The sequence below is a fragment of the Phoca vitulina genome, unplaced genomic scaffold, assembly GCF_004348235.1.
Source record: "Phoca vitulina isolate PV1807 unplaced genomic scaffold, GSC_HSeal_1.0 scaffold26, whole genome shotgun sequence".
Lineage (NCBI taxonomy): Eukaryota > Metazoa > Chordata > Mammalia > Carnivora > Phocidae > Phoca > Phoca vitulina.
This window is the reverse complement of record NW_022589729.1, coordinates 18,166,135-18,187,998: the sequence shown is the minus strand read 5'-3', so window position 1 is coordinate 18,187,998 and position 21,864 is coordinate 18,166,135. Positions and strand designations below refer to the sequence as shown.

Genomic DNA, 21,864 nt, shown 5'->3' with positions numbered 1-21,864 from the left:
TGGCAGCGGCTGTTTTCTGGGCGTTCATGCGAGTGCTTTCCAGCTTGCCCCCTTCCCTCTCCTCCAGTTTGTCACAGTTCAGTGAAGAGAACATGATGGACCCCTACAACCTCGCCATCTGCTTCGGGCCCTCCCTGATGTCGGTGCCTGAGGGCCACGACCAGGTGTCCTGCCAAGCCCACGTGAACGAGCTGATCAAAACCACCATCATCCAGCATGAGAACATCTTCCCAACCCCCAGGGAGCTGGAGGGCCCCGTCTACAGCAGAGGAGGAAGCACGGAGGACTACTGGTAGGGGGCTCTGGGCTGGAGGTGGGGGTTGTTCCGGTGCACATTGGGTGTGGGGGCCAGATGGCCAAGCGAGACCCAAGGGAGAGAGAGACCCAGACCCTCTCAGCCTCCCACTCCCAGGCACTTGAAGCTGCCAGGATCTGGGGATGGTGCAGGCAGGGCCCTGCCTCAACCCGGCCTGTGGAGTAAGTGCCACTTCGGGCCACCTCCCTATTTTTTTAGGAGTTCTTAGTGGTGAGGAACCGTTCTGGAAAATAATGACAACAATAATAGGAATGTTAATAATCTCCAGGAAGGGAAAATTTGTAAAGTTGCATTTAGAACAGCTGTTCATCAGTCAACAGTGTCTCTCAGGCTCCTGCTCTGGGCCGTGCATTGTGAGAGACACAGTCCTGGGTCCCAGAAAGAAGATTTTCTTTCTTATTGCGAAGAGTTTAGATATGAGGCATAATTCCCTCACTGTGAGTTTGTACAATGATAATTTAGAATGATCGCAGAAATTTGTGGAGAGAAAAAGGGGTAAGCTCCGTTTTTTGGCAGGTTAGGCGTACTTCCACCCGAAAGCGAGATTCAGTTCTGTGGGGCAAGATTTTTCATGACCTAGCCTGGGAGCAGAGATTAAAAGGAATCCCTAGGGCACATCTTTACTAGACCCTTCTGTTAGACAATTAACAAATTACTATTTCCATATTACAGATACAGTCACTGTAACCTAGAGAGGCCAGTGACAATCTTTCAGGCCACCTTAGTGGTGGGGATTCCAACCTTGACGTGCCTTAGTACAGGACGCCATCCAGGACCCCACACTAGACCCCAGGGTACCACTTACAGTGTCATTTTCCCATCAAACACAAAAGCAACTACCTCTCTCTTTTGCTCCCTAACGTCCCTTACCTCCTTCCCCACCCCCTTCATCTTCCCCATCAAATGGCGCTTCAGCCTGGGCTGAAAGCATAAGCCAGCCCAAATCGGATTCCATCTGAACTCAACATCTGGAACCAATTCAGCAGCCCCATTACTATCCACTGAAGTAGGGGAGGACAGGGGAGGCTGTTTACTTAATTAGAGGCCAGTGAGTCCATGCTTCTCCCTGATCACCACAGAAGGAACCTCCTGCCTGACGAGTGAAGAGAGTGATATTCATGTGTCTGTGAATATAAAAATACCACTGACACTCCTGGGTTTGGTCTTGTCTGCTGTCCCGCAGATGCCAGCATCTGGGTCAGAGCTGGAGAAGCCTACAGTTGCCAGCTCCGAGAGAAAGCTTTTTGTCACTGACAGATGGTTGGTGGGGACAGGGGAGGTTGTTCAGGTCTCAGCCTATGAGCTGATGAGCTCCAGGGAGCTGTCCTTGTGCATGTGACTTGGAGGGTCGGTTTCTCTCTCACATGAGGGTTGAAAAGCTGTGGAAAGAGTGTTCCCAGTGCCTGCTTTATCTTCCTTCCGAAGTGCGCCCTCACTTCTCAAATATCTCTGGACCAGTCCCAGGACACAGAGCCCTCCACAGTCCTGGTCCCCCAGTCCCAGCCCAGGGGAGCAGACAGTCACCGCAGGGCTGGCTCACAGGGGGCACCTTCTGCCAGTTCTCTCCAGAGCAACCCCCCCGCCCCCACCCCCACTGTTAGCTGTGCATCCGACATTTATTAGCAGCCTCTGGAAAACCCACAAGATTAGTTAGGGAATGTTACTACCGCAGACTGGGTGGGAGGCCAGAAGCAGCCGAGGAGCAAGAGGAGGTGACCCTGGGGAAGAAGGACCATCTGACCACTGGACTCACACCCACTCAGAAGGCTCCCAGCCGCTCTTCTTCTTTGGGAGGGGAAAGAAGTGCCAGCGAAGCGAGCTAAGATGGATGTAGGAGTTGGGCGGGGGGTGGCAGAAGGGGTGCTAGGGCCCGAGAATCCTGGAGAATGGCCAGGAGACCAGAAGAGCCAGGGAGAGGGGGCTCCTGGCCGCTTGGCCTCGCCGCAGCTGTGAAGAGGAGAGGCCAGGCCCACGTTGCCACGTGTTGCCAGCCCTACAGCTAGGACCCAGTTCCCTAGGACTGCCCGCTGTTTGGCCTGCGGGGCCTCCTCAGACCACAGGTGTTGGCGGCCTTGCCGTGTGGCCGACGTGTGGGTGTGGAAGCGAGCGTAGAATTCTAGTGCTCCCAGGGGCCTTAAAAATGCATCATCTCACCTTTATGTTAGAGCAGTGGTTTTCCAAGTGGAGTCTCTGGACCACCGACACCTATGTTATGTAGGGCTGGCTGGGAATACAGACATTCTAGCTCCGCCTGGCCCTCGAGACTTAGAAACTCTAGGAGTGGGGCAGTCCACTTTTAACAAGCCGTCCAGGACTCTCTGACGTTGGAGAATTGCTGCCTTCCTGGATGGCCACATAACTATACTTGCAACTCTGGAGGAAACTGAGCCTTTGCCCTGTGCGCCCTTGGGGCCCTGAGGGCTTCTAGAGTGTCATGAAACTCATCAGCGTTTTAGGCCCTGTAAAAGTGAAAAATTGTGCCCACATTTTTTGGTAAGGAGGAATCCCTACTCATGTTCTCCCAGAAAGTTCTCTGGGTTCTGGAGAGCCTCCTTGGAACTGACTTCTGAACTGGTCCCCTGGCCTTTGAGGAACTTTCTAGAGTGAAAGACCTGTCCCAAGGGGAGGGAGAAGCTATAGGCTCAAAGGTAGGAACCGTGAGGCCAGGTGGTGGATAGAGGAGGTGGTAATGCTTCCATAGAATTGCCTGGAAAGGCTCCCTTGTTACTACCAACTGCCAGAGGAAGAAACTTTAGCAATGAACAGGGGGTTAGAACTTCCTGGTGCCCATCCCCATCTACTCTGATGTCCATAAGCCAGGAAACCAGGAGTAGAAACGACTTTCCTAGTAACTTCCCCGGCCATTCTCATTTCTCAGCCCTGGATGATTTTAGACTCAGTGAACTGTTGAAGAACTTGACCAGCTTCCATGCCCTGTCCTCTCGAAGAGTCCAGCCCACAGCAGACTCTTCTCCCTCTGACTCACCTCCCACTCTCTCACCCATACAAGACCAAAGCACAAAGCCTACAGACATAAGCAAAACGAGAAAGAAGGAGAGGAAGACCAGTTACTAACCACTCCGTCGTGCCTCAGTGACTCTTCATGCGACGCTATGATGTTATAGCACTAGCCTCAATTCGTCAGTAGGTGGCTGAGGCTCAAAGAGATTCAGTCCCTTGCCCAGGGTCACACAGCTCCCAAGTGTCAGAGCTGGTTTTCAGGTCCTGTTGTGTCCCAGGCAAAAGCCTAGTGTTTTCTTCCATGTGTTCCCTCAGGGGCTAGTTCACCTAGAGAATCAGCCCTTGAGGAGTTGAGTTGTTCTGTATTTTCAAAAAGACTTATTTTGTAAATTCGAAAGGGGTTCCCTTTGTCTCAGGATATTCTAAGTCCCAGGCAGTCTCAAACAGTTTCTGCAGCAGGGACTGGACTGGAGAACCCTGGGAGGCTTGTTTCATCATCACTGTGGTGAGCAGTCAGGCTGTAGAGAGTGTGAGGCAGCTTCCGTGCCCTTGCTCCAGGGAAGCTGCGTGAAGAAGACAAGAATTTGGTCAGCGAGGGCTGAGGTCCCCATGACTCTTCTATTGCAGTGACAGCCCTCATGGAGAGACTACCTCGGCTGAGGACTCAACCCAGGACGTGACCACAGAGCACCACACGAGCGATGATGGTATGGGGCCCTGCTTCCACGGCAGTGGGGCCAGGGGCGGGGGGTGGGGGGGTGAAGTGGAAGGAAGGGATTATATAACCTGCGCTCCCCGTGCTCCTTCCTGCTAAGCAGCCCCCTGAAGACAGGCAGGGGGCTCTCCTGTCTCTGGTTTTCATTCCTTCCCTTTCTTGGAGAGACAGCCCACCCTCTCAACTAGAACGGTCTCTATGTAAACCAGAGATGGAGAGCTAGACCTTTCAGAGCCTTTAAAGCTTCTCGCTCCAACTCCCTATCCCTCGCCTGCGTGATGTTGGTCCCCTGTCACAGCCTAGACTCCTGCCAGGTAGCTGGAGACCAAAATCAAGGAGAGCTCATTTGAAAAAGCTGTTAGCCTGGGGAACAGAAAAGCTGGGTGCCAAGAACCCAACAGAAGCAAGCCAGAGGGGAGTGGGACTCAGGATGCAGAAACCACACGCTTTCACGCCTGCCGACTGGAAGGATTGACCCTTTCCAAAGTACAGACATGCTAGCGCTGTGCAGCCTGGCGGGGGTGCGTCGAGAGGTGGAATGCGCAGCTGTCACCGCGGGCCCCTCGGCAGCGCCCATGATTTATTAGGCTCTGTCCAGCCAGCACGCTTCCCGTCCTTCCAACAGTTCCACACCTCCATTTCTGGACCACTTGAGCTCTTGGAAGACTCAGCAGCTGACAAGGGGCCTCAGAATTTTCGGGGCATGAGAACAAAATGGCACAGTCTGCGGAGCTTTCCCTGCTTTCTGCCTTGCTGTGAATTCTGCAATCCTAGGCCAGCTTTTTGGAGGAGAAAAAAAAAATTAGGGCTGCTTATTTGGTTGCTGAAGTCAGATGGATCAATATGATAATCTGCCCCATTACAGGAGGGGAGTAGGTGAAGTAGGGAAATTTGTCCCTGCTGGAAGCTTTGTAGGTCTTATCTCTTAATCCTAGTGAAATAGAGCCGCTATTTTTATAGCTGAGAAAACAGAGGCCAGAGAAGTCAAGTGATATGCCCAAGGCTGTACAGAACTGAGATTTGGGATATTTAGATAGGCCTTCTCTGGTGTGCCTCCCGTAGTGAAATCTCCAGCCCTGCCTGTTCCGGGGCAGGCCCACCAATCATGCTGGCTGGGCCCGGTCTTGCCTGTAGGCAGCCTTCCTGTACGCTACTCGGAATATCTGACTTTAACCTCAGGTTCCAGGTTTCTGGGAGCTTGCTTTCTTGTTCTCTGACCGCCCCCCTGCTGCTCAGCGCAGATAATGGTAACGATGACTAACGTCTACGCAGAGCTTACTATAGGCCGGGCATTGTTCTAAGTGCTTTTACAAATTGCTATTTGTTGACTCCTCCTAACAAGTTCATGAAAGAGGCACTATTGTTGTCCTTTTTTTTTTTTTTTTTTTACAGAGGAGCCGGAAGCTCACACAAAAATAAAAAGTCATTGCATTTGTAAACCCCTTTTAATTTTCAAATTACTTTTGTGTACATTTTCCCATGTATTATCCACAAAATCTATTTCCATATTTTGCTCCTTGGAAAGTAGGTTGGGTGAGTTATTTTCTCTTTATGGAGACTAAAAGCTCATGGTTTACAAGGGGGAATGGATAGTATAAATAAAATTTGTTGTATTGAAAGTACAATATGATAAATGTTCTGCAATTAATGGAGTTATTTTATGATCAGAAAAGAAATGATATGATCAGAAAAGAAACTTACAAATATAGCAGGGCAAGGCCAGCGATAGGGTTTGGCGTAAAGAGCTGCGGATGCACCAGAGAAGTTCCCCTTTGCCCTGAGTGGGGCTCAGCCTGTTGGGCAGCGTGATGTGCTCTCCCAGGAGGCAGACTGCGCCCAAGCCTGACAAGACTCCCACCCTGCACGTGTGGTTCGTTTTTGCACAGAAAACTGCTGAGAGAATAAAGTATTCTTTGTTTTGTTTTGCTTTTTAATGATGATGTTTCAGTTGTGACTCAGTGTGCTTCATCAGGAAGACGAGAGAGAAAGGGATTCCGGGTGGGGGACCAAAGGCAGGAAAGGGCGCACAAGTGCTCTTAGGGTGATGGCGCAGTCCACACGGGAATCCCTGCCTCATCCCTCCATCCTCCGTGGCTTATTTCTCACACCAGGTTATCTTCCCACCAGTGTTAAGTTCAGCTAATTGGGCTTTTCCTCCCAGTTTCCTGAGCCTCTGGTCCCAACAACATGTGTTTCCTTCTTTCCTGCCCCTCTCAGAGTGTGAGCCCATCGAGGCCATTGCCAAGTTTGACTACGTGGGCCGGACAGCCCGAGAGCTGTCCTTCAAGAAGGGGGCATCCCTGCTGCTTTACCAGCGGGCTTCCGATGACTGGTGGGAAGGCCGGCACAATGGCATCGACGGACTCATCCCCCATCAGTACATCGTGGTCCAAGACACGTACGTTGGGTCCCCTGCACCTTTAGGCGTCCCCGGCTGCGCTGTGGGAGTGAGACTTTATTTCTGGCTCCAAAGGAGCGTGAGGGAGACCAACCCCCAGGGGGCGCCAACACCATCCCTGAAGGACCCTACCCAGACTCCGTGGAGGATCATTTTTTCTTTTTCCCTTTTTTTTTTTTTTAAAGATTTTATTTATTTATTTGAGAGAGAGAGAGAGGGAGAGAGAGAAACAGCATGACAGGGGAGAGGGTCAGAGAGAGAAGCAGGCTCCCCAGTGGGCTGGGAGCCCGATGTGGGACTCAATCCCACGACTCTGGGGTCATGACCTGAGCCGAAGGCAGTTGCCCAACCAACTGAGCCACCCAGGCGCCCCGGGGGATTGTTTTCTCATCTCTTCCCCCTGCAAATCGCTCCCCACCCACCCACTACCCCCCTAGTCATTTTGGAAACTTGCCAGCCCTCCTGCTCATCTACACTTAAATGTGATGAGTGATAATGAAGGGTTATTGTTTGACCACTTACATTTCCGTTCTGGAAAGCTCAGGGTGGGAAAACATTTTTACTTCTTTTCTTTCTTTCTTTTTTTTTTTTTTCTAAAAACAACTGTGCTCATCCCAACCAGTTGGGCTGCCATTGGCGCTTTTCCACTTGCAAATGAAAATGATGCCTTGCTTTTCTAGGAGAAATCTAGCTTAAGCAGCCTGGTGGAAAGAGCCACCAGGAAACGAGGTTGACACAGGGAAAGACAGGGAGAGGAGGGGAGAGGGCATTGGGGAGCAAAGGGAACGTGAACTGGGCCCAGAGACACTTCATCAGCTGGGCTGTTGGTTGGCTCCCGCTTTTCAAAGCGAAGTCTCCTGGGCAGGAGGGCTCCCCCCCGCCCCACCCCCCAGCCCACCTGAGCCTGCCTCCCTGCCCCTTTGCCCTGCCTCTGCCCCCGACTCCCTGCCCTTGGATACGATGCTGTCAGTGTTTTTAGTCCTTCCCTTAATATTATTTTTTAAAGGTTGATATCCTGAGTGAGTCTGCACCCTCCCAGCCTCTCCCCGGCTCGTTCTGCAGGGAGATCCTCCCTCTGTTGATAACATCGCAAACCCGGTGGCCATCTGTGCGTGGACAGGACCCTCCCAAATTTAGCATTATGACTTCACTCCGGGACCGAGAGAAGAGGAATTGTGGGGGAGAAGGGTCTTTCTTTGTCATCAGTAGCCAGAGGGGCCGGGAGAGCAGTGGAATGACCTGGGACCGGCTTGGACGCTCTAAGCGGGGCTCGATGCTCAACGACCGAGTGTGGCAGTGTCCTGCCTCGACGCCGGCCTCTCCAGAGCCAGCGCAGAGCTGCCCGTCCTTGCCCGCCAGTGCCCGGGACCTCAGCAGATAAAGCGCACCCTGGACTGGCCGCCTCCTTCTCCAGGAGGTGGCCCTGGCACAGCTGCCCCAGGAAGGCAGCGTGGGGTCGAAGGCAGATGCCTCGAATCCGGGTGTCCCCTAGCTCAGCTTTCCGGCGGCCGCCGAGGATCCTGCGGAAGGCAGCGGGATTATTTATTTTTATTTAAACGACCCTCCAAAGGCCCTTAGCTTTCCTTGCCTCTGCTCACAGAGCTAGCCCAGCCAGGTGTCACTGCTGCCTCGGAGCTGTCGCGGGGGGTCGCGTGTGTGTCGGGGGGCCATCTTGCCGATTTAACGCTGCTTTTTGTGTTGTTGTTGTTTTCCCCCCTCCTCCCTGCCTGCCTGCCCCTTCTCCCCCAGCGAGGACGGTGTCGTGGAGAGGTCCAGCCCCAAGTCTGAGATTGAGGTCATTTCTGAGCCACCTGAAGAAAAGGTGACAGCCAGAGCGGGGGCCAGCTGTCCCAGTGGGGGTCATGTAGCCGATATTTATCTTGCAAACATCAACAAGTAAGCTCTGCTTTTCATTTTCTGCTCCCCCCAGTGCCTTGCGACACCCAGCCTCACCCTCCGGCCTCACCCCCTCTCCATGCCTGTGCCGCACCCCCCGCCAGGCCTAACACTGCATGTGCTCACCCCTGCTGCAGGGCGGACAGGGCCGAGGAAGCTTCCACAGGCCCCGCCGGCAGGCCCCAGGCCCCTGCTGTGGAGGGTGCCCCACCCTGGGCTCGGGCAGTGTCTGTCGGCCCCCGGCTGACTACTAAAACTTGACCAAAGCTTTGGTCCCTTTATGCAACCTGGTTTTGTACTGTTTCTCAGAGGTGCCTTCTCTTTTCCAATTCTTACCCAAATAATAGTCTTTGATGTCTTCCTGGCCCTTCCTTGTCCGTCCAAAGAGCCAACGTCGTGTGCGTCTTCCACTAGGCTCACGTGACCCCAGAGGGGTTTATTTGGATACCATGTGTCTGTTTCCTGCCCTGGCCGGCATTCGCTCCGTCAAGGAGAGGAGACCACTCTGCCCGCCCCCCGCCCCCAACAAGGAAAGCTTTGTCCCGAGCTCTTTAATCATTGCCTAACCCCCAGCTCCCCTCTGCCCTTTCATACCAGTAGAAATCATTGTCCGTGTTTTCCCTGTTGCTTTAGCCCTGTATCATCGCCCCCTGTTAGTCCCTTTGCAGATTCCCATTCCTGTCCGGCAGGCTCTTAACTCTGGCCCCAGCTTTCATTGTGGCTGTGAGCAACATCCCAGGGTTCTAACTCCACCCACACCCGATCTGGCCGGCTAGAGGGATTCCACGCCTGTGTGATGCGGCCTCCCCTAGAGACATTCAGGTTATTGGAGAACTAATCTCATCTCAAGGGGCCAGACACCAAGTCCCCAAGCCTACAGACCTCTTTTCCGCCAGACCCTGAAACTTGGCCCAGTGCCAACGGGATGACAAGCCCCAGGGCGTTCCTGATGAATATGGATTGCAGATGATGTACAGTTTTTATTCCCCTCTGGCTTTGGAGGAATGAAATGATTTGCACATTGAAAACCTGTTAACCGTAGCCTCTGGACACTGAAACTGGAAGGAGAATAAAAGATGCTTGTTGTTTTTAAACTGCACCAGGTCGCCCAGATCTCTTGGCTTTCTTCCAACCAGACGGTAGCAGGGGGAGTGGTTGGGGCACGTGGCTCTTTTCCATCCTTCACCCTCAAGTTAGCAAAGTCGCTGATTCAGCTCACTTAGTGTAGGTATAATTTAAGTCAGACCGGTAAAAAAAGAATGAGGATTTTATTTCCCTCCAGCCTAGTGCCCTGCTGGGAGGGTGAGCTAGTAAAAAGTAACTGTGGACTAATCACATTTTCTTCTTTATTTACAAGTCTATGTTAATTATAATCCTATAATCATAAGGTTGTAAGCCTCTAATTAACCCGGAAACCAAGGCGGGGTTGGTGGAGGGAGAGTTCAGTAATTAGTCAGGTACATGTTTCTAAGCCGTCATATATTTGATGCCATTTGTACCAAGAAATTGTACAGGATAATAGCTGGAATAGTCAAAAGATTAACACCAGGTGGAAAGTCAAAGGTGGCTCCCTTGAACTCCTTACTTGGTGATGTCAGGACGGGGTTCTCAGAGGACACGGTCTCCTCGGACGCCAGCTAGTCGGTGGGCGAGTGGCAGCCCCTGGGGCACATCTTGCCCCGAGGAGTGACTGCCCTTCCAGCCTCCCTGCCTGCCCCACACGTCCGTCACTCCTTCCCGGGGCCCCAGGTTCCCTCGCACCCCTGGACCTTTGCATCTGCTGCCTCCCCCACCCCCCCCACCCCCAGTCAGCTCCTCCTCTCCCTTCAAGACGTAGCCTGAAGATTGACCTCTTTGGGGAAGCCTTTCTGCCACCCCGAGGTCCTCGGGGCTGAGTTAGGTGCCCTCGTTCTGTACTCCCACAGCAGTTTTGAGTCTCTCTCAGGACTCAGGCTGCACTTGGATAAACCCACCAAGCTGAGCATCTTGAAACCAGGAACTCTGCCTTCCTCTCTTCACGTCCCCGGGCCCTGGCCAGGGACCTGGCCCACACCAGCCGCTCCACAATCTGCCTCCTCAGCGGTTTGAGCTTTGTGAGTCAGCCATCCTCAAGTGGAAAAAGGAAATCAGCAACGAGTTATTCGGGTGTGGCATTCAATTTAATTTCACACATTTAGTGAGGGCTCACTGTTGTGCCAAGCGTCCGTGCTGGTTATTCAGAGATGAAGAGGACCGTGCCCGGCCTCGGCACTCAGTCCGGCCGAGTAAATGCCATATAGACAGGTAACTAAAAAGCAGCGCCATCGAAAGCTCTGAAGGAACAAAAGAGGGAGTGATTGCTTCTGCCTGCCCTTGAACTTGGGGTACCGGGGAAGAGTCATTTCAGCTGGGCCTTATAAGACTCCGAGAACATCCTTCTTCTGCTCAAGAATGGCTGACACCCACGGTTAGATGGCCTGAGCAGGCAGCTTCAGGGTGTGTGTGCCGGGTTCCACACCAAGCCCCGATGGAGAAGACCTGACCGAGTGAACGGGACCAGGACTGGCTTAGGACCCCGGCTCTGCCACATAGCCTAGCTGTCTGTCTTCAGGTCCTACCCTTCCCTTCCTCCACCTCAGCTCCGGCCTCGGCCTTCGTCGTCCTTAGTAGTTGCTAGATCAGAGCTGCCCAGCTGCCATCCCAAGCCAGAAATTGTACTGCTTCTTAGATTAGGTCCTTGAGAATCTGATTCCAAGGGAAAAAAAATGAGATTATTCAGCAATAGGCAACACCCATGCTACTAGGACTCTGCCAAGCCGTCTTGTAGGAGAGTCTCAGTGGGCTGAAGGACGTTGGCTCAGAGCCAGGGCTCAGCCCAGTGCTGGGTGACTTAGGGTCATGTAGATGTCTTTCCACCCTAAGAAAATGCACAAACTTGGCCCTGGCCCTGCAGCCTTGCAGTCTCTTGAAAAATACTCTGTCCCATGTCCGCACAAGAGGGAACAACGGCCTCTTGCCAGAGCCCAAAATGATTACAGTCCCGTAGCTAGACTAAGAAACATGCTAGAATTTGGGAAGATCAGCTCTCCTCTTGCCTTCTGGGTGATGGTGAGAATTTTTCTCCTACCTGGGCCTTTAGGTTTCTGTTCAAAGCAGGTAATGGAGGGGGCCTTTCTGCGAATCTGTCTCCCGTTAGAAACTTTCACTTAATCAGACATTTTTCCTGGCAGCACCTTACATCTCGAGAACTCAAAGCCCACAACCACCAAGTAAGTATCCGTTTCTCCTTTGCCCAGGTTGGGGGTGGCAGGGGAACAGAGACACAAAGAAAGCAAGGGAAGGTGAGGCCAAGGAGAGAACGTGCTGTGTGTCCCTCTCCTCCAGAAGCCCCTGGGTGCCAACACCCGCCCCTCTCTCACTCGCCCCAGCTTCCTCGGGGCCAGGGCTCCCTGATCACGCTGCCCTTTCTCTTTGTGATTGAAGGCAAAGGAAGCGGCCAGAATCTGGGAGCATCCGGAAGACATTTCGGAGCGACAACCATGGGCTGAGCAGTTCCCTGACTGACTCGGCCTCCCCGGGGGTGGGGGCTAGCTGCCGCCCATCTTCCCAGCCCATCATGAGCCAGAGTCTCCCCAAGGAAGGGCCAGATAAGTGTTCCATCAGTGGGCATGGGAGCCTCAACTCCATCAGCCGCCACTCATCCCTGAAGAATCGGCTGGACAGCCCACAGATCCGGAAGACGGTGACAGCAGGAAGGTCAAAGAGCTTCAATAACCATCGGCCCGTGGACCCTGAGGTCATTGCACAGGTAAGGGGGGGCTTCTGGACACCCGGCGAGCGCGTCTACATTTGTCACTACTGAGCAGCACAGCCCGCGTTAATTACAATGGGCCTGGAACCTGCCGAAGTTTGTACATCACATACCGAGTTCAGGGGCTGCTGGACATCTGGACCCGAGAAGGCAGCTTTCTAAGCAATTCTCCAATCCCACTCTCCCCAAGAAGAATTCGGAGACAGAATAAAAGAATTCAGACGTCTTGCTTGTGTACAGGCTATTTGCAAGAGGGGCTTGTACTTTTTAAAGCCAATAGTTAGTCTTCTGATAGAGTCCATTCTGCCCAAGTTTCGGGTTTTGAGAGCCTGGTAGGCTTTCTTGAAGCCGTCCGAGTGTTGAGGCTCAGATGTAGTCCTGGCCATTTTTTTCTGTCACCGTGCCCATCCCCCTCTCCCGTTCCCTGAGGCTAATCTCTGGTCCCTAATGGGAGGTGGGTGATCCATCAATAATCTGCTTCTGGTTTCATGGCCCCAAAATACTCTGCCGCAGGGGGCACAGGCACCAGAAGGGTTTCCAGCCCACGTCTCCAGATGCAGTTGGGCATGAGCTCCCTGGTTATGGGGTCTTCCTTCCGTGTATGCACCACACTGACAAGTCTCTGTTTTCCGTGAACTATTAGCGATCCAGCCCCACCTCTAAAAATCCGACTTCCGGGGCCACTCCAGGCCGTTCACTCAGACGCCTCTCCCAACTCTATAATTTTCGTTAGACCAGGTAGGAGCTAAGGGCTCCCCGTTGCCCTCTTATGTTTCAACTGAGTTGAGATTCTCCTCGCCCCATCTTCCAGGGGGCAATAGAGGCTGCGTGTGGTCTCTATTGGCTTAATTGTGATGCTCTGCTTAGGGAAGGTGTACCTGGCAAGCACAGTATTAAGCTACGGGCCTGAGATGTCTTGCTTCGCTCGCCGTCTACTTCTGTGCCTCTACTGAAGCTCTTGGCTGCAATCTGCCTTGCACCGCGGGACTCCTCCCAGCTCCCTCCTGAGCCCGGAGGGATACGTTCCCGGTGCAGACTAGCTACAGAGCAGGACTGAGGAGGGAGATGATAGAGTTCTTCCTGAGCATTTTTAAGGTTTGAGAACATCATAGGGATGAGTGAAAATCACCGTCAACAGAAAGCGTAGATCACCCTGTAAGGGCCAGGAAGCCTGAACCAGGGCCTTTGCTTGGAACATGTAGTCTTTCCACATGAGCCTGATTCCAAGGGAGGAGGCCTGTGTTGGTTTGGGGGTGCCAGACACAAGCGTGTGGAGAGGTGGGGAGGGAGCTGAGAGGTCTCCCTGAGGGGCAGCTGGCTGTGGACAAAGGGTCTTTGGTTCTGCTATTTCCTGAGAGCTGGGTTGTTCCACTGTGACTTGCAGGAGGTGATTCACCTGTGTGGCTGGCTCCCCCTCCTGGTCGCTCTTTGGTCCCCTCTCATGGTGACGGGTGGAGGGAAATGGCTTCCTCAAATTGGGCACTCTGGTGGGGTGGGGTGGGGTGGGGGAGGTGTCCTGATGAATCTCAGGGCCAGGGTTCTGGAGCCTTTCCTCAGCCCTTGACCCTTCTCGACCTTTGGTTTTGAAGTCCAAGAAAACAAAGATCGATCATACTTCATCTCTACCACTTAGTAAGAAATCGTTTATTATGTACAATTTCAAGCATACACAAAAGTAGAGAGAATTGGATAATAAATCCCGCGTACTCATGACCAAACTCCTGGCCATTCTTAATTCAGCGACCTTTCCCCTCCCCACTGGATTATATGTCATTTCACCCAGAAATACTTCAGTGCTTACCTCTAAAACCTGAGGACTCTATTTAAAATAACATCTAAGCCACTCTTTTCTAAAGGAGAAAAAAAAAAAATCTCCTGAAAATGAGATTTTTTTCCCCTTCCCCGCATTCTGAACATTCATATGTTTAAGGATTTGGGCCAAGTAAAATAATCTGGACATCTCCCTGCAGTTGGTTTCTTCGTGATTTGGCCTGTGCTGTTGAAATAGGATCCTTGGGGACTTCTCCCTACATCTGCCTCACCTCCTCCTTTTTCCTGTTTTGCAGGATATTGAGGCAACTATGAACTCTGCCCTCAACGAGCTGCGCGAGCTAGAGCGGCAGAGCAGCGTGAAGCACACCCCTGATGTGGTTCTGGACACCTTGGAGCCCCTCAAAACCTCCCCGGTGGTGGCCCCCACATCGGAGCCCTCCAGCCCCCTGCACACCCAGCTCCTCAAGGACCCCGAGCCTGCCTTCCAGCGCAGTGCCAGCACTGCTGGGGACATCGCCTGCGCCTTCCGGCCCGTCAAGTCCGTCAAGATGGCTGCCCCCGTCAAGCCGCCAGCCACACGACCCAAGCCCGCTGTCTTCCCCAAAACAAATGCCACTAGCCCTGGTGTCAACTCATCAACTTCCCCACAGTCCACTGACAAGTCTTGTACTGTCTGAGGGATATAATTTAATTGTTCTAGACAAGGGGACTGGAGGGACTGACTGTTATTAAAAATCTTCCTATTTAACTAGCTTGGGGACTTCAGTTGAAAATTAGATTCTAAGTTGTTCTTGCCGGAATTAGCCTTCCCATCACCCAAAACCTTGAGAATGAAGCCCTCGTTATCACCCTGCTCTGCCCTTCCCGCTGCCCTCCGCTTCTCCCCGTCGTCGTAATCCAGCCCGCTGCAGTACATGCTGTTCTTAGGTTAGCCAGAGATAGATTTTTCCATTATCAGGTCACTGTGAAATCTGGCACGGCGAGTCCTGAGGACACGGGCTCACGTCTCCGTCCCCTCAGACACAGGGGACTGACCAGATGGTTGGCTACTGACAGCCAGCTCTCAGTGGCATCTTGTTTTGGGTACTGACTATAGAGGACCATATGTAGTCCATTCTTCGTTTAACACACACACACGCACGCACGCGCACAGGTTTTTTCTAGTCTCTGGCATGTGTAGCCTCTCCTGGTCCCAGACCAGTCTCTTTGTAAGTCAATGTGGCAGTTCACGCAAGAGCCACCAGGGGCCTCTGTTTCCATTACAAATCTTGTTCTGTCTGGGCCAGAGAACCTAGCCTTTGAAATCTCTCCATCATAAAAAATTGAGCAGGATGGAACTCAATCCTGTAATCTGTTTGGGGTTGGGGGCTTTCTCTCTGTCTTCTCTCTATTGGTGTGAATTGGTCATTGGTGTTTGCTTTTGCTCTCCTCCATCCTCTAGGAATACAACCCAGTCTTTTTATAAAACTTCTAAAGTTTTTCTGAATGTATAGACATTTCTCGGGTTCCTGTCTTTGTCTCTGATGGACCATTTTCCATTTAAGACATTTTCCTATATAAGACAAGTTTTATTGCTGGTTCCTTTTAGGATAAAGAGTCTTAAGAGAGTTTTATTGTGTTTATGGCAGGTTTGGAAAAGGTGAGAAATGGGTCCTTCTTCCTCCCACTTTTTTGGGGCACTTAAGACAATATTCATTATCCTGTTCAAAAATTAAATTCACCTTTGCTAACCCCCAAAGTGTTCCCGAATGAAAATGTAACCTAAGTTCACCTCTCTAGTTTGGGTTATTCTCTATAAGATCTCTCTTCAGGGACCAACAGGGGCTTGGAGAGCCCTAGTTAGATTAAAGAGAGACATTACTCCTTAAAACCTGTTTTCTTTTATCCAAATAAGGACAACTAAGAGAGCTTCGGCCCTACGGGCTCTAAAGTCTTCCCAAGGCCGGAATCTAACAAAAAATTGGATGCTGAATATTTAGGCCTTCTGTTGGCCTTTTTTTCTGGTTCTCCTCCCCAAGAAGCAGAAATGATGCCCTTGCCTACTTTAATCCGGTCTCTAAACCTGGTGCCCCTCGTCCCGGCTTCCCTGGCTTCATGCTGTCGTGGCAGTACCAGGGCTGGGGACAGTCACACTCCTGTTTCATGAGTCTCAGACAGCTACGTGAGTTAAAGCTGAAGCTCATTCCTCGTCTCTAAAAGCTATGCTTTTAGCCTTATTTTCTATAGGTCAAGAGAGGTGGTGGGTTGCCATTCAGATAGGAAAATCTGAGTTTCCTTATGTTTAGTCTAGAAGATTCCTTTTGGACCAACATTCTGAAGTTGGCAGTTGGTGCTATGGAAAGTGGTAGGATTTTCCTCATTCTGGGTGAAGGGAGGAGGAGCTTTGTGGGAAATCGCTAATTTTTAGAAGGCTAACCTGCAACACCAGGAAAACTATCCCGAGAGCTAGAAAGGGGAAATGAAGCACTCCTTCAGTAAAGTGAGTCAGCCTGTGAGAAGCGACCCACAGGCCTCTGGATTCTTGGCTTTTGTTTCTCTGTCCACTGGCCTGTCCTTGTCTCTCACGTGGACTTGCACAGGTCTTGAGCCAACAGGGGCTTTCGGAACCAAGGATCTGTTTCCTTGATGAAAATGGAACCCCTGCCCTTCACTTTACATTCCTTTTGATCCAACTGATCAAAATTGGTACCCATACCTGCCCTTTCCCCCTCTTTCCAGCACACTCCTCTCTGAGAAAGTCAAAGCAAAGCTTTCTGAATGACAAAGCTTTGGGCCTATTCTGTTGTTCCTGCCTTATTTCTCTTGCAGCCCTTGTACATGACTTGTGTCCACCATCCCCTTGGTCAGTGTCCATCTGCTGATTCGCATCATGAACTAGACAGTGTGTGAGTGGCCACCTACTCCCCCCCCAGCTCTGGGAGCCAAGTTGTCTTCCCCTCTCTGGTGCTCCTGACACTTGTGAGACAGACCTGTCAAGAGGACTAGGAACCCACAGAAGGAGCCTCCTCGGCAGAGCTCCTGCAGTCAACTGGAATTCAGGTTGCACACTGTGATTTTTACACCGAAAAGCCAAAAGGAGCTGGCCATCCAGGGCCTAGGGAGACCAGTCTTCCTCAGATCTGCTCGCCTAAACCAGCATGATGCTTCAGAGAGCCCTGCTCTGCCCCTTGAGGCATGGATCCTTCTCTTGGTGTGGACTCATGGGTCAGTCTTTGGGGGAACAGAGGTGGGGTGGGGCTCCCAGCATCCCAATTTGGAAAAGAGAGGAGTTTGCAGCCAGCAGCCTGTAAACTGGAAACACTGGTCTCAGCCAACCTCCTCAGGGCGCCCTGGTTTCTCCCCAAGGAGAGGAGATGACACCAGCAACAGGATGAACAGACCATCGGAAGGGCTGGTGTGTGTGTACTCCACGTGCAGAAGAGAAGTTTAGATCTTCCAGGGAATTGCAATGTTGTGGCGTCTGACTTGTATGTCACGTTTGTGTAAAATGGTATATTCTTTAAAATAGTGTTGATAACTGGAATATTGTATGTATGCTTGGAGATGCTTTGTGTGAACCTAAGACTGTCACTCAACAGATGTTGGATTGGGGAAAATCCAAAGCACAACTTCAAAATAAAATACGTTTTTAGGTTTCGATGCTGCAGTTCATATCCCTTTTCCACTCCCTGAAATCTCCAACCCAGGAGTCCAGCGCCCAGGAGGAAATGTGATTCGTCTGTGCCGATAGAACCCTGCCTGGCAACAGGAGAAATGTGACCTCAGAAGCCAACCACCTTCTCCCTCCCAGCAAGGCACAGCAGAGGTGCATCTGGAATGTGGATTCCCCCTCCCCCGCCAGCATTATGTGTGAAACCTAAGAGGTTTTGTAGAAAGTCTTCTAGCTCCCCATTGGGCAGTCTGTTGCCATGAGAACCATTTCCTTCACAGAATGCACCCACCCTGTTTTCAGGGAGGACCATTCTCGTCTCTATCGCTGGTCACATTTCCCCACTTGGAGGAGTGGGGCCTGTCAGGTTGCTCGCAGGTTTTGCCAGCCACAACCAAGGGTGACTGAAGGTTGTATTTCTTCCCCAAGCCAAGCCCTGAGTCATTCTGCCTATGGATGCCCCCTGCCTCTGAGAAAAGAGCTGACCCCTATGCTTGTGCTGTTGGTGTTGAGCACAGGGGTGGGGCATACAAGAGTTGCTTTCTCGCCTTTAGATTTTGATTCTAGCAGATCATAAGCTCAAGGGTGAAGTTAATTAAAGGTAGCAACTGATAATGCATCCAAGGGCTTACGCTTATTTTTACTGGGTTTATTCCAGAAGCCCCTGGGGAGGGATCAGATCTCTCATATCCAAGGGGATGCCCAGTGTTCAATGGTAATATGAGGAATCCTACCCTGAGCCCTGGACCAGACACCATACTCTAAAGTCCATCACTTCCATCTGGCTCATGCCCTTCCAACCTGGCATCTCTTCCCCCTCCTTCATTTTAATAGTAGAGCTCCATCTTGAGCTTTTCTTGCTGGTCCCTTGGTCCTGGAGAAGTCAAAGGCGAGGCTGTCCTGCCACTCTGCGCTATGGGTGAGTTCTCCACTCCTGAGTGTAGGTGGTGACCTGTGAGATGGAGCTGTTTTGTTTTTTGTTTTTTTTTTTTAAGATTTTATTTATTTTAGAGAGAATGAGAAAGAGCATGAGAGGGGAGAGGGTCAGAGGGTGAAGCGGACTTGCTGCTGAGCAGGGAGCACGATGCCGGACTTGATCCCAGGACTCCAGGATCATGACCTGAGCCGAAGGCAGTCTCTTAACCGACTGAGCCACCCAGGCACCCAAGATGGAGCTGGTTTATAAGCTGTGGGCAGAGGACCAAGGAGCCTTTTCAGAGAGCCCAAAGGCAAAGGTGGGCTATTGTGGAATATCCTCTAATTGATTTTTATATCAGATGGGAGCTTGATGGAAGCTAGTGACAATGAACACAGTTGAAAACAGGCCCATTCCACCCAGATAAAAACCCAAAAAGGAGACCAGGTGGATATGAATTTAGAAAATGGCCTTAGTGAGTATCTACTCTAAACATGTATCTCAACAGGTACATGAAACTTCTTTTTATTCTGGAGTTAGCTATCCTCACATATTGCACGTGCCAAAGACTCATTCCTCAGTCAGTCAACAAACTAAGCCTCGCTGTGTGCCAAGCAGTGTTATAAAATACCAAGCAGGAGAAACAGATAATGGCGCTTTCTTTCTGGTGTGAGGGAGAACAGGTAAATAAGCCAAGCAGGACTCTGAAAATGAAACAATGTAATGGGTCGTTAGTGTCTGGGGAAGGAGTCAAGAAACTCCGTGCAGCCTGGGAAAGCTGAAATGTCTACTAGACGTCCAAATAGAAATACCAAATAGACTCTTGAGTATATGATACGGGGTTTTAGGGACGGATCACACCTGCACAGAATTTCAGGATCTATTTTATTATGGAGATAAATTATTAGATTCCCAGAAAGAAAGAATGTGTAAATGGAAACAAAGAAGGTCCCAGTAATTAGAAATCCAGTAGAGAGGAAGGCGCCAGCAAAGACAGAGGGAGCGGGGGACAGGTAGGTGGAGAGCATGGTGTCAGGACAGGTTTCAAGGAGTAGGGAGTCTCGGCTCTCAGATGCCAGTGGGTAAGATGAGGCCAGCTAGAGAGGCAATCATTCTTCGGTGACGTGGAGCTCTTTCAGTAGATGGGAAATGGGTCAGATTGGAGTGGGCTGGGCGGCCGCTGGGGAGGGAAGGGGAGGTCAGGGAGTCTCGGCAGCTCATGCAAAGGCACGGTCTTGAATGGGGAGCTTCAAGAGGGACCGAGGGACCAGGTTTTTGTCTTTACAATGGGCTCTTTGAGGCATGTTTGCTCCAGAGCAGGAGCCAGTGGGAGGGGAAGAAGGAACGCGCAGGAGAGGTTGAATCACAGAGCACAGATGGAGGGGCTGGTCATGGCCACGGGAAGAGGCCCTTCCGTCTCACTAGAGGGAAAGCACGTGCGATGCAAGGTGGGCAGTGGATGTGGGGGTGAGGAGATGATGGGGTTCCCTTTCAGTTGCTTCTTGTATGTCAGTGAAGTTTACGGCAAAGGCTGTAGCTGAGGGTAGGAGGGAGTGGTGAGCAGGAGGCTTGGAGAGTCAAGAGAATGAGGGAAGTGCTTCTCCCACACCAAGAAGGACAAGCGCTTGGTGGCACAGGGCTCAATTTCCCTCAGCGGCTTGGTGCTGCTCCCATGGCCCCTTTCCCCACTCCCTGGGGGAGCGGTGCCAGGTCTGGCTGCCGAGTGCATCCCTCCTTCCTCACCCCGCGCTCCTGGCTAGAGCTGACTGATGAAGGTGGCAGGAAGCAGGGCTCTGAGACCCGGTCACTCAGCCCCTCATCCATGTGGGCGCGTGGCGAGTACACCCTGCCCACCTCTCCCACATACCCGCCTGCCCTCATCCTTCTTCCCTTTGAGGTGCCAGGCAGGTGAGGCCGCTACGACAAACAGGTTCAAGCCACGTAGGGGCAGAAAAAGCAACAAGTATTTATTCAGGGCCCACCAGGTAGCAGGGACGAAATCTCACTTTGCTCTTACACCGACTGAGAAAGGTTGGGCGACTAGGTCATGCAGAGCAAGGGGAAGAGTGAGGACTCCAACCTCCGATGGTAAAGCCCCTGCCCTTCCCACTACACCCGCGGCCTCCCTTTGTAGAAGGTGGACGTGCGCTTTCTCCCTGAGAGCGGCCATCAGAGACCCGCCTCTTCCCACCTCTGGCCCTTGTCCTACCTTTGGATTGCCACTTCTATTTCTAGGACTCCTCAGAGCCACTCAGGAAACTGCTGTGGCCTCTTACAGACTTCCTCTTCCCCTCAGGAGCCCGCCAGGCTCCCGTGCCTTCCCCACAGTGAAACAAGGGCCACGCTGCCCAGCTGGGACCAGAGTTTGTCCGCACAGAGGATGTGACCTCACCTCACGGAGGATGCCCAGCGAAACTTGATCAGTCACCACACAGGGCTTCAGCCCACCTCTCGTCCCCCTTCTCTAGCCTGACCCCAGCTGGTGCCCTGTCCTCACCCCTCCGCGCCTCTGCACCTGTTCCCCCTGCCTGCAATGCCTCACCTCCGACCCCCAGTTCTCCGCCTCACTCCCCTGCCTCCGAAGCTTGGTTGAGCATGCTTTCTCCTGGCAAGCCCTTCTGGAGACCACCCCGTCTCTGCTACCCCCCACTTTGTGCCAGGTTCACATCACCACCAGCTGAAGTATGTACCCCAGAGCTTTCACCATGCGGGCTGAACCCTGGCTCTGGGGGAGAAGCCCAGGGCTTACCCTTGTGTCCTCAGCCCCCAGTGCCTGCTTCCCAGCAGCTGCTAGACACACGTTCACTGTGTTTGAGGGTACCTAAGACCCTGGGAAAGACAGACTGGGCTTGCTGGAGAGAGAAAAGTAGGAGTGCTGGTAAGGACGGAAAGTTCATCAGGGAAAAATGAGGAGACTCTTAGGGATAGGCTGGGTTCTGTTGCAAACCTCTGGCTTAAAACAACAAAGGTCGGTTTCTCATCAAAGGTACATGTCCCTTGTGGGCCAGCAGGGGGCTCTGCTGATGACAGTCACGAGGGGACCCAGACGGAGCAGTCACCAAGTCTAATAGAATCACAGGGTCAGAGGGCAGGCGCCCTGGGGTGAGGTCTTGCAACAGCAATGAAGGGCTTTGGTTGGCCCCGCCTCAGCAGAGGGTGCCAAGGAAGTGCAATTCTCCCACTGCCGGGCCGGTGGAAAGCTGGGAATCCTGGATGGAGAGCCAAGGGTCCCGGAAGGTTCTTCCTGCTCCTGCTGTGAGAGGCAGCAGGGCAGCGCCTGGGGCCGGCCCCGCAGCAATGCCTCGGGCTGCCGGTTATCAGCAGGTGTATCTGCCTGAGCACCCAGTTCTCAGCCGGGCTCCCGCTCTGGTGTCACTGTGCTAGGGGTGGGGCTACCAGAGGAAACCACCAGGTGTTGCCATGGGAAAGTCCCTCCAACATTCTCTAGAA

The 21,864-nt window shown here is 52.2% G+C and overlaps 1 protein-coding gene across 6 annotated transcripts in view; it reads left to right on the top strand.

The window, feature by feature from the left end:
• SRGAP2 (SLIT-ROBO Rho GTPase activating protein 2) overlaps positions 1–17,488 on the top strand; it is a 223,995-nt gene extending 206,507 nt beyond the window's left edge. For 2 of the 6 annotated variants that reach the window (XM_032422280.1, XM_032422279.1), the window contains exons 18-23: positions 68–292; positions 3,905–3,984; positions 6,210–6,390; positions 8,140–8,286; positions 11,749–12,073; positions 14,143–17,488. In XM_032422280.1, the coding sequence (XP_032278171.1) occupies positions 68–292; positions 3,905–3,984; positions 6,210–6,390; positions 8,140–8,286; positions 11,749–12,073; positions 14,143–14,526 (1,342 nt within the window). In that variant the 3' untranslated portion in view covers positions 14,527–17,488. The other 4 variants (XM_032422281.1, XM_032422282.1, XM_032422284.1 and 1 more) reach the window with 4 other exon arrangements.
• Positions 17,489–21,864: the final 4,376 nt, after the last annotated feature.